At 44.3% G+C, this 11765-nt stretch overlaps 1 protein-coding gene across 1 annotated transcript; it reads right to left on the reverse strand.

Annotated features, from left to right (window-relative positions):
- Positions 1–8005: 8005 nt before the first annotated feature.
- On the reverse strand, positions 8006–8584 carry LOC147453312 (uncharacterized). The gene has a single exon (XM_086519373.1). It carries the CDS (start codon positions 8582–8584, stop codon positions 8006–8008), a length of 579 nt encoding a protein of 192 aa, XP_086375499.1.
- Between the last annotated feature and the right edge of the window lie 3181 nt (positions 8585–11765).

An 11765-nucleotide genomic window follows, 5' to 3' on the forward strand; every position in this document is an offset into this window, starting at 1 on the left:
GGCTTAAGACAAGCCTAATTGAGTTCATTTTTACAACAGGAGAAAATATTTCATTGAAGTCAATACCTTTCTTTTGAGAAAAACCTTTTACCACAAGCCTAAACTTGTACCTTTTCTTCCCACCTTCTTCTTCCTTTAGCTTGTACACCCATTTGTTTTGAAGTGCCCGCTTACCTTTAGGCAACTCAACCAACTCCCATGTTTGGTTGCGATGTAGTGAGTCCATCTCCACTTGCATGCTCTTCGTCCATTCTTCTTTGGATTCATGTTGCATAGCTTCTTCATATGATTCCGGCTCTCCAGAATCTGAGATCAAGAGATGGTTGAAGGAAGGAACAAACCTTTCTAGAGGTCTACTTGCTCTTGTAGATCTTCACGGAATAGGTTGAGGCTCCTCATTTGGTTGACGTTGTTGCACATTGTCACCGTTTGCAGTCCTTGAGTCTTCACCGTCCTCAAGCTCCATGTACTCATCACCTGTTTCTTTTGTTTGTTTTCTTTCCAAGTAATCTTTGTACATATTTTGTTCGTTAAAAATTACATCCCTACTCCTTAAGATTTTACCATCTTCAGGATTCCATAGGCAATACCCAAAGTCTCCTTCTCCATAGCTAATGAAGAAACACGTTTTGGACTTTGCATCTAACTTTGATCTTAGGCTTCTATCTATGTGCATGAAAGCCTCACACCCAAACACTTTGAGAAATGCATAATTCACTGGTTTACCTGTCCATGCCTCTTCTGGAACTCCCCCATCCAATGCCGTTGAGGGTGACCGATTGATTAAGTACACAGACGTACTTACAGCTTCCGCCCAAAGCTCAAGCGGTAGGCCTGCATGTAGCCGCATGCTTCGTGCTCGTTCCATGATTGTCCTGTTCATCCTTTCCGAAATCCCATTTTGTTGAGGTGTCCTTGGGGTTGTCCTTTGCCTCCGAATGCCATTGCTAGCACAAAAGCTTTCAAAAGCTTGGCTGCAATATTCGCCTTTATTGTCGGATCTGAGGCATTTAACCTTGGTACCTGTTTCATTCTCCACAAAGGCTTTCCACCTTTGAAATATGGAAAATACATCGGATTTATTCTTCATGACATAAACCCATGTTTTTCTAGTCGCATCGTCTATGAATGTTACATAGTACAATGAGCCACCAAGTGATGGTGTACTTGCAGGACCCCAAACATCAGAATGAACCAACTCAAGTTTTTTATTTTTTCTTTCATTTCCTGATTTTTGAAATTTTACCCTCTTTTGTTTACCATAAACACAATCTTCACAGAACTCTAAGTCCACTTCTTTCAAACCTGGTAGAAGCTTCTTTGTTTGAAGAATTTGCATTCCTTTGGCACTCATATGCCCAAGTCGGTAGTGCCACACCGCACTGTCAACTTCTGTAGTTGCTGCACAAGCTGAAGGTTGCGTGCTAACAGTACACAAGTAAAGTGTACCGACTTTTTCACCCTTGGCAACCACCAAACATCCCTTTGAGATCTTCCACCGTTTGTTTCCGAATGCAATGTTGTGACCTTCATCGTCCAATTGTCCTGTAGAGATCAAATTTTTGCGAAGAGAAGGAACATGCCTAACATCTTTAAGCTTCCATTCATTTCCGTTAGCAGTTTTGACAGAAACTGTACCTTTGCCGACAATCTCACAAGCTTCATCATCTCCCAAGTATACATACCCAAAATTATCTTTGGTGTAGTCTTAGAAATGTTGCTTGTGTGGTGTCGCATGGAATGAAGCCCCAGAATCTACTATCCAGGAATTAGACACATTGTCTAATGAGAGAATTAGAGCATCTTGCTCTACTTTACCTGCCACATTGGCCTCCGATGTTGGCTTGTTGTCTTGAGACTCTATCTCCTTCTTCTTCTTGGACCAGCAATCCTTCTTGACGTGGCCCTTCTTGCCGCAGTTCCAACATTCAAGAACTGACTTTGTGCGTGACTTGCTCCGCCTTGAGCGATCACGACCCTTTTGGTTTTTGAACCTCTCCTTAAGCCTTCCTCTTGTTTCCACTGATAGTGCAGCACTTGATGATTCTCCTGTGCTTCTCCTTCGCATTTCCTCGCTTAGGAGAACACCCACAACATCATCAAACTTAAGAGTATTTGTGCCAGAGATAGAATTACTTACAGCCATCACAAGGCTGTCCCAACTATCCGGTAGAGATAATAGTATAAGGAGAGCTCGCACTTCGTCATCGAAATTGATTTTCACTGATCGAAGTTGACTTATGTTTGTGTTAAATTCATTTAGGTGTTCTGCAACTGAACCATTCTCTGCCATCTTTAGATTGAACAAGCGCTTCATAAGAAATACCTTATTGGATGCCGATGGTTTCTCGTAGAAGTCGTCAAGTGACTTCATCAAGTCCTCCGTGGTCTTCATCTCCGAAACATTGAAGGCCATCGTTGACGCCAAGCTTAACCGGATTGTTCCCAATGCCTTTCGATCAAGGACAATCCATGCTTCATCTGCCATTGTTGCGGGCTTCTTCGCAAGACCGCCTAGTGGCAAATAGAGGTCCTTCTGGTAGAGATAGTCTTCAATCTGCATCTTCCAATGTTGGTAGTTTTTGCCGTTGAACTTCTCAATCTTGAGCTTCCCTTCCTCCGCCATAACTCCCACTCAATTCAAGGAATCCTTTCCTTGAGATAATTTAGCTATGAGCAAACCTTGCTCTGATACCAGTTGTTAGGAAATAAGACGTAGCTAAATAGATAATTGAGTAGATTACTTAATGGAGAGAGACAGATTTATATACACGAGATTATAGAGTAGAGAGAGAGAGAGTACACACGATATATGTGGTTCACCCAATGTGGGCTACGTCCACGGGAAAGCAGCCACTCAATGGCTTTAGTACTTCAAAACAAGAAGTAGTTTACAAAGGGATTATACCCTTAATGGAGCTCCCGCCTTGCTTCACTCTCACCACCTCACACTCACCTTGTTGCATCAACTTCACACTATGAAATGTGTGTAGAAATGGCCTCCTTTTATAGGCCAAACGGGTTGCCCTCTCTTATGAGAGACAACCATGTGTAGCCGCCCTTGTGCGAATAAGTCCAAATCGGACCCTCCAATCCGCCCATGTGTGGCCGCCCTTGAGAAGACAAGTCCGCTTTTGAATTCGGCCACCGGCCATTGAATTCGGAATTCGGCCACCGGCCATTGACTTCCGACCACCGGCCATCGGCCAACCGACCGGTTGTTTTTCGACCACTTTCCGGCCGCCATCCGGCCATAATATTCCAGCGAAAAAGAATATTCCGGCGGAAAAAAAAGTCTCAGGGGGCATCCGCCCCCGAGGCCTTTAAGGTTGCCCTTGATTCTTGTCCGTGAAAACTTTGGTTTCCGGTGAGTGATTTTCCTTCACACACGATGGCTTCTCCTCATAATGGGGGCCTTACAAATGTGCGCTTTTACCCTTAATGGAGCTCCCGCCTTGCTTCACTCTCACCACCTCACACTCACCTTGTTGCATCAACTTCACACTATGAAATGTGTGTAGAAATGGCCTCCTTTTATAGGCCAAACGGGCTGCCCTCTCTTATGAGAGACAACCATGTGTAGCCGCCCTTGTGCGAATAAGTCCAAATCGGACCCTCCAATCCGCCCATGTGTGGCCGCCCTTGAGAAGACAAGTCCGCTTTTGAATTCGGCCACCGGCCATTGACTTATGACCACCGGCCATTGGCCATTGACTACCGGCCACCGGCCAACCGACCGGTTGTTTTCCGACCACTTTCCGGCCGCCGTCCGGCCATAATATTCCGGCGAAAAAGAATATTCCGGCGGAAAAAAAGTCTCGGGGGCCTCCGCCCCCGAGGCCTTTAAAGTTTCCCTTGATTCTTGTCTATGAAAATTTTGGTTTCCAGTGAGTGATTTTCCTTCACACACGATGGCTTCTCCTCAAAATGGGGGCCTTACAAATGTGCGCTTTTACCACAGAAAATTACAAGGGTAAATCAGGCTCCATACTTAACACTGACTTCTCACATCCCTCATACATTTATATGTTGGTTTTTTTCCCAGCAGAAGTTCTAATACCAGAGCAAGAGAGCGACAATCTGCAGTAGACTGTCTTTGCAAATATGGGTTGGCCACTCTCTCTTCAACAGTGATTATCCATTCAGGGACCCTTTCCGGCAGAGCTGGACTGTGCTGGGATGCGCAAGTAATTGGCAAGTTTCTTGATCATGAAAAGCCACTGATTTCCAGTGCTCCGCCATTTGCCTGGCCCCTACATACAGTCTCTGAAAACGTTCCAGATCCGATAAGAGATCATCATCCTCCAAATATTGTCTATTTATGGGGACCTACTGATGTCTCAATTGCATGTTAAGGGTGATAAGCTGTAAGGAATACTGTTGATCACCTTGCTGGTCCCTCATCCTCAACTTTGCTTTTCCCTTTAGCCTCCCTACTCAGGTGGGACTGATTTGCTGGCTGGTTCCCAGTGTGGCTGGGTTGTTGTTCTTCTGATTTGCTGATTGCCTGACTTCTGCCCTTCATTCTGGCCTGACTGGTCTAGCTGAGACTGACCTCCTTTAGTTGGCCCTATACCACCAGTACCAGGTCCTGGTGAAGATGGAGGTGAGGCATCATCATCATCATCATTAGTATGCCCTTCTTCTTGGTCATCCTCCTCCTTATCAGCTCCTTCCTTATCCTCTTCTTCTTCCTTATCTTCCTCTGCTTCATCCAGGGAATTTTGTTGCTCAATATAATCCAGGATTGCTTGATTCGTCAAAGCACTATTATATTCAATCACTTTGTCCTGCAAGTCACTCTGCATAGTCTCCATAAGACACCTCAAGTTTTCCAGATCGAAAATAGCGTTGCCTGCTGCGGGATTTAAAATTTCAGCCAGGCTAGTATAAATATATCTGTCAGTGAGAGAAGCCTTCAGAGCTGTATGGCGAAGTAGCAAGGAGTTGAAGTCAACTCTCTTCATTCTCAGCATCGTTTGAGCTCGGTCTGCAGCTCTCTGCGCTTCATCCCTTTCTTCCTTCACAATCTTCATATCATATTCCACCTTAGCTAACTTGCTTTTCAATAGCTCCATTGACCGGTTTGAATGAGCTTCAAGTAACTTATGGCACAAACTCTGCTTATCCCTTGCTGTTTTCAGCTTCTGAATCTAATCTTCAGCTTCCTTCAAGTCATCTTTAACCTTATTCAATTCATCTTCTGACCATGCAGCATCCAACATTTGTCCCATACAGTGGAAAATAGTGTTCCATGAAGACTGGATGAGGACTGAACATCCATCCTTAACTATAGCTGGGTTATCAGTGGGCTCATACACTGTAACTGGAGCTATATAGGGTAAGGCTGCATAATCAGCTTTTTGTAAAAACAAACACCCTTTCAGTGGATGGATCTGCATCTGCTGCAACCTGTCCTTCTTTACTAGGTGCAAAGCTTCTTCATTATTCGGAATAGAGACACCACCCAGTAAAGTTGGAGATGCTCGACCTTTGCCTTTGTCCAGTTGACCTTTATCCCTTTCCAGTTGTTGTTTGTCCACGATCGAATGTTCTACTGCCTTCTTAGAAGTTGCTGCTTTGGCCTAATCTTTGCCCGTCCCAGTAGTGACTGTAATCTGTCCTACTGACTGGTTGACCTCAGTATTCTGAGTAGGTTGTTTGTCAACTTAGCTGACTGTAGCCTTTTCAAGAGTCACAGTTTTTACCCGACTCTCTATCTGCTTTAGAAAAGCACTGCTCTTCGTCAGTGTCGTCTTCGTTTTCTTCGAACTACCCACCTGATCTTGGGTGGCCTTCCTTTTCAGACAAGTTGGAGTAGTCTGATTGTCCATGGCTTCGTCATTTGAAGACAAATTAACATTCTTTGACACTGGATATGGCTTCAGACTCCAAGCCATTCGCACTTGGTCCTGAGAATCTAGAGTAGCCGCCCAGTACAAGAATTGCCAAACATACCAAGCTTTAAACACACTCTGTGATTTCAGCTTGGCTGTTTGTTGAAGCACATTATGTGATAATATTTGATAGAGATTAATAAGAACCATAGCATCCAATGTTTTGGCTAACAGCATAGCAAAAAGCTTCTCTGACACATATGTCAGATTGTTCTTTAAATTGATAGCTTCAGCTACGAACCTATAAGCTGCAGGAGCTTCCAGTCCTGCTACTGGAATCCCTTGACCACCAGCCTTTCTTTTCTTCTTAGCAGCATCATCTTCTTTCAAGACCGCACTAATCTGCTCTGATGATGCCACATATGGCTTAGGCTCATTTGGCATTTTGAACGCATACGCAATGTTCTCTAGTGTGACTGTTATCTTCCTGCCATATATCATTGCACTGACATTTTCAGCATTGAAAGAATCTAAGACCTGCTTGATGATGGCTGTGTCGAAGTCAACTCTTATGGCTTGCAAAACGATTTTCAAATCCCACAGTTGCAACAAGGCCATGGCTTGATCAGTGACACATAACGCTGGATTTTACTGTGAGGTATGAGGGGAAGACTTGCCTTGGCAGCAGTGACAAGGGCTTGGGTTTCATTAAGAGAGTCCTGCATCTTTTCTGAGTGTTTCCTTCTGCCCATATTGTGAAGACGACGAAACAGGTGAGGAAGAGGAAGACTTACTTGATACTTCAAAATTGTACCCTGGTGTTGCTGGCAAAGCTAGTCGACAGTCGACTATCTCCTCAGAGGATGAAGTCTGCGGTTGTAGTGAAGACACCTCAGAGCTTGGTGATGGCGAATGAACAACAGGAGGAAATCGTCGTGCAGGAGATTTGTGAGGAAAAATACCGACTCTCCTGATTGTTATACGCGTTCGCGCTATAAAAGCTCCACCACTCACCGCTCCTAGACTTGTGTGCGTTGTTGCTGTGGTGGCAGACATGCATTGGACAAGACTTCTACCCATCCTTAAAATGAGTACGACTGGCGTGCCATCTGATCATTGGGCGCTTAAGAATTGAAAAGTGTGTTCCCACTGATACTGGATTGGTTCCCAGTCTGTCTTGATTATACTGGTACTAATTCTGAGATCAGTCTGGTTTGATTCTACTGGCACTGGTTCTGAAACTGGGACTGGTTGCACGTGGAAAAGTCCAAAAATATCTGATTCTGGTATCTCTTGATCTGCAGCTTCTATTTCCCTAGTTCCTTGTTCCGGGCCAAACGCTCTAGCTTCTGAATAGTAGAGCTTAATCTTCGCACCATTATATACTCCCGGCAAAATTAATCCAGATAGATCTTTCAATCTTACTGTACCATTGGAGAAGACCCAGTCTACCTCAAATGGTCCTACCCAAGCAATCTTCAGGTTTGGCTTCTTCGGGTCCAATCTAGACTTATATAGAAGCACCAAATCTCCTTTCTGAAATTCTCGAACCTTAATTTGGCGATCATGCCAGTGCTTCCTTCGTTGCTGAACAATTTCTTGTTCCAGAATAGCCCTTTACCTGAGTTCATCCAGTTGTGTCAGCTCATCCAAGCGCTTTCTCAGATTATGGTTGAAGCCTAACCCATATTCCACAGCCATTCTGAGACTAGGGGTAACAAACTCCATAGGAACTATAGCTTCAGTGCCATATACCATTCTGAATGGTGTCAGTCCTGTAGTGACCTTGTAAGCTGTCCTATATGCCCATAAAGCAGTCTGGAGTTTCGAGTCCCACTGGTCTGGCTTCTTCTGCACCTCTTTAGTGAGAATAGTCTTTATTGTCTTGTTACTACTTTCAACCTGTCCATTGCATCTGGGATAATAAGAAGTAGATTTCCGATGCTTGACTAAGAGCATGTCCAGTAGAATCTCCATGGTGTCATTGATGAAATGTGTCCCCTGGTCCGACACAATCCACTGGACATCCATAACGACAGACAATATTCTCAAATAAAAATCTGGCAGTAGACTTGGCTGTGTTGTCAGGGAGAGCCTTAGCTTCCACCCACTTCGTGACATAACAAGTAGCCATCACTGTATACTTGTTCTTCCTGGGTGTAACCTTTTTAAAAGGTCCCATAAAATCTAGGCCCCACTTCATAAACACATGGCTGCATTGGAGTTAAAGGAGTCATATCTGCAGCTGTAGGTCGACCCATTCTTTGGCAAATGTCACAGGTTTTGCAAAAACCTCTAACATCAGCTATCAGTGTTTTCCACCATAACCCAGCCTGCAGAATTTTCTTGTAGGTAACCTCATTGGAAAAATGTCCACCAGACTCACCGTTATGTGCCTCTGATATGACTTGCATCCTTCCTTCCGTAGGCACACAGCATTGAAGAATACCATCAACACCCAATTGATAGAGTGAACCTCTGATGATTGTAAACTTCAAACTCTTGATGACTAAGGCCTTCTTCTGATCCTGTTTCCAGTCATCTAGAAAAGCACCCCTGGAAAGAAACTGATAAACATCATACCATTTAGGGTCAACTGATTCTCCTGCTTTCAGCCGAAATAGTTCAGCATCCACTGGTTCATCCCTCAAGGATGCTTCTGAATAACCTTCAGTACTCCTAGAAAGGAAATCAGCACCACAATGATTCTTGCCAGGCTTGTGAAAAATTCGAAATTCAAACTCCATGAGGAACATCATCCACCTTATTAGCCTTCCTTGAATAATGACTTTATTAATCAGGAACAAAAGGGCTTGATGATCCACATAGAAATGAAACAACTTGCCTAACAAGTAATGCCTGAACTTTGTGGCACTGAAAACCATTCCTAAGGCTTCTCTTTCAGTGGTTGTATAGCCTTGTCCAGCCTGACTGAATCTACGACTAGCAAAATAAATAGGGTAATTAGTTCTTCCATCAGGCTGAGCCAATATTGCCCCATTGTCAGTCCTAAAGCGTCCACATGTACATGGAAAATAACATCCCAGTTTGGTTGCCTAAGGACCGGTTTACTGATAATGGCCCTTTTTAGATTCTAAAAACTCTCCTCACACTCCACAGTCCAATTAAACTTACTGGTCTTCTTTGTGAGCTCATATAATGGTACTGCTTGGGAAGCAAACTTATGCACAAATCTCCTGTAGAAGTTGATATAACCCAAGAAAGAGCTTAACTCCGATGCAGTCTTGGGTGCTTTAGCTTGCTGAACACACTGAATTTTGTCATTGGCCATCTCTATTCCATTTCGGGATACCACATGTCCCAGCAGCAGCTGCCCCTTCCAAACTAGGAAAACGGATTTAAATGGATTCAAACAAATCCGCTTCTCCTGACAGCGCTTAAAAACCATTTCTAGGAATAGTAAATGTTGCTCCTCATTAGAATAAACAGTGAAATCATCCATGAAGATGGCGAGGAACCGATGAAGAAATTCATTGAATATCTCCATCAGACACCGCTGAAAAGTAGTTGGTGCATTGCATAGGCCAAATGGCATTACCAAATACATAAAAGCTCCCCACTCAGTGATGAAAGTGGTCTTCGCTCTATCTTCAGGAGCTATATGTAATTGGTTATAGCCACTATAACCATCCATAAAGCTATACATTTTGTATCCTACGATCTCATCAAGCAACATGTCAGTAAAAGGCAATGGAAATGGATCTTTGATAGTTTGGGCGTTGAGTTTCCTATAGTCAACACAAACTCTCAATTTCCCATTTTTCTTGGAAACTATGACTATGGGAAACAGCCAATCGCTACCGGCCACCTCTGTGATGAACTCAGCCTTGAGAAGATTGTCAATCTCCTCTTTGACCTTCTTAGCATAGTTGGGGTTCATTCGGCATCTTTGCATTCGTACTGGCCGAGCATTTGGCTTCAACGGTATCCTGTGCTGACATACTTTAGGATCCACCCCTTTCAGGTCTGTGTGTTCCCAAGCAAATACTTCTTTATAGTTCTAGAACATCCTGCGTGCCTTTTCCTTCATTATAGGATTGAGATTCTTATTGACCTTGATCATCCTAGGACTATCCTCCGAGCCTAAGTTCCACTCTTCCACTTCTTGGTCGTCTGGAAGTAACCAATTAGGCCCGCCTCCTTTTCGCTTGGTCGATTCCTCAGCATAATCCCATGATGGCCCATTCAGTTCTGAATCAGCATTCTGATCCACTGTGTGTTCTTCAGAATGTACTAGCTCCTCTATCATACCAGTGTCAGCTGATTCCTCCAGCCTCCCAGTTAACTGAACTTGATCTTTCCCCTGTGTTTATTTCAATAAACTGATCTGGGAATTTATTTTTCTGCTTGTCGGCCTGCTCTTTATTCAGTAAAACTGCATTCAAGTCAATCTCTGCTAAACAACATATGTTCAGAGCTGCCAACATTCATTCGATATTCTTTGCCTTGTACTTCTTACATAATTCCTTCGGCCTCAGCTCTTTTCTCCAGCTCCTAGTATTGTTCGTCTGGATCTGAATTCTGTCGTTGGCCCCCTCTATGGTTAAGGTTTGATTTGCATAGTCATGAACAGCATGTGCTGTTCTCAACCATGGGCGCCCTAGCAGTATCCCATATGCCCCTTGCACATCTAGAACTAAGAAGCTGGCTTTAAATTTTTCCTTGCCTACTCTTATCTACATATTTTCAATCATATCCGTAGCTTGTACTACTCTGTGATCTTCCATTCGTACTTTAAACGGTGCTGGCTTCAGATTCGTGATTCCCATTCTCTGCTGGAGATGGACTCCCATTATATTGACTCATGCTCCTCCATCCAAAATAACACTTGAAAGAGGTTCCCATTGCTTTTGAACCTTGTAGTCCACCTGGATGAGCGGGACTTCATCATCTCGGACGGCTGTCAGGTCCACTGTTCTAGTCTCCGCTTTAGCTTTCCTGCGCTGTCTGATGAAGTTTTCCACTTCAAGCAAGGTTTTTCTGATATGTTCCAGCTCCACAGTTAGCTTCTTGTTGGGATCGCAGAGCACATACACAGAGAGCCAGCACGAAGGAGGAGATAGACACAGTGTGTGGCGGGGCGGTACTCACACTACAATGTGTAGTTATGAGTATAGTTATTATGAATGAGTAAATGAATGGCTGTACATGGGCGGCTGAACAACGGGCAGCCGGGCACACGGGCCTTTAACCCAACAATCTCCCACTTAAAGGCAGTGTGCCTTTAAAGTGGCCAAAGTACAGCAAAAGAAGTCAAGCCATACCCATCAGCGATCTACAGTGTGCAAACCGCTGTGAGGCTAATGACTTCGTGAGTAGATCAGCAGGGTTATCGTCAGTGTGTACCTTGACAAGCTCTATGCGCTTGTCCTCTAGCACCTCTCGTATGAAGTGATACCTCACCTCAATGTGCTTTGTCTTCGCATGGAAGACAGGATTCCGTGCCAACGCTATGGCACTCTGGCTATCACAATGTAGAATCGGAGCATCACAAGCCATACCAAGATCTCCCACTAGTCGTGAGAGCCATACGGCCTCCTTGGCAGCCTCAATGGCAGCCATATATTCAGCCTCTGTAGTGCTCAAAGCAACGCATGGCTGTAAACGTGATGCCCACGAAACCGGTCCACCTGCAACTGTGAACACATAGCCACTAGTAGACTTCCTCGAGTCCACTAACCCTGCATAGTCTGAATCTGTATATCCGCAAACAGACATATCCTTCTCACCATAACATAGGGACAACTCTGAAGTCCCTCTCAAGTATCTGAGAATACCTCTCACTGCATCCCAATGACGCTTGCCCGGGTTAGACATGTACCTGCTAACCACACCAACTGCATGAGCAAGATCTGGACGCGTAGCCACCATGGCATACATCAAGGAACCAATAGCTGACGCATAGGG

This window comes from Adiantum capillus-veneris, chromosome 8 (assembly GCF_014529385.1).
Source record: "Adiantum capillus-veneris isolate H3 chromosome 8, ASM1452938v2, whole genome shotgun sequence".
NCBI classification, from domain to species: Eukaryota; Viridiplantae; Streptophyta; class Polypodiopsida; order Polypodiales; family Pteridaceae; genus Adiantum; species Adiantum capillus-veneris.

Excerpts from the sequence above, each read along its gene's own strand:
- LOC147453312 (XM_086519373.1), bottom strand. The coding sequence starts at position 8,584 with ATGGAGTTTGAATTTCGAATTTTTCACAAGCCTGGCAAGAATCATTGT.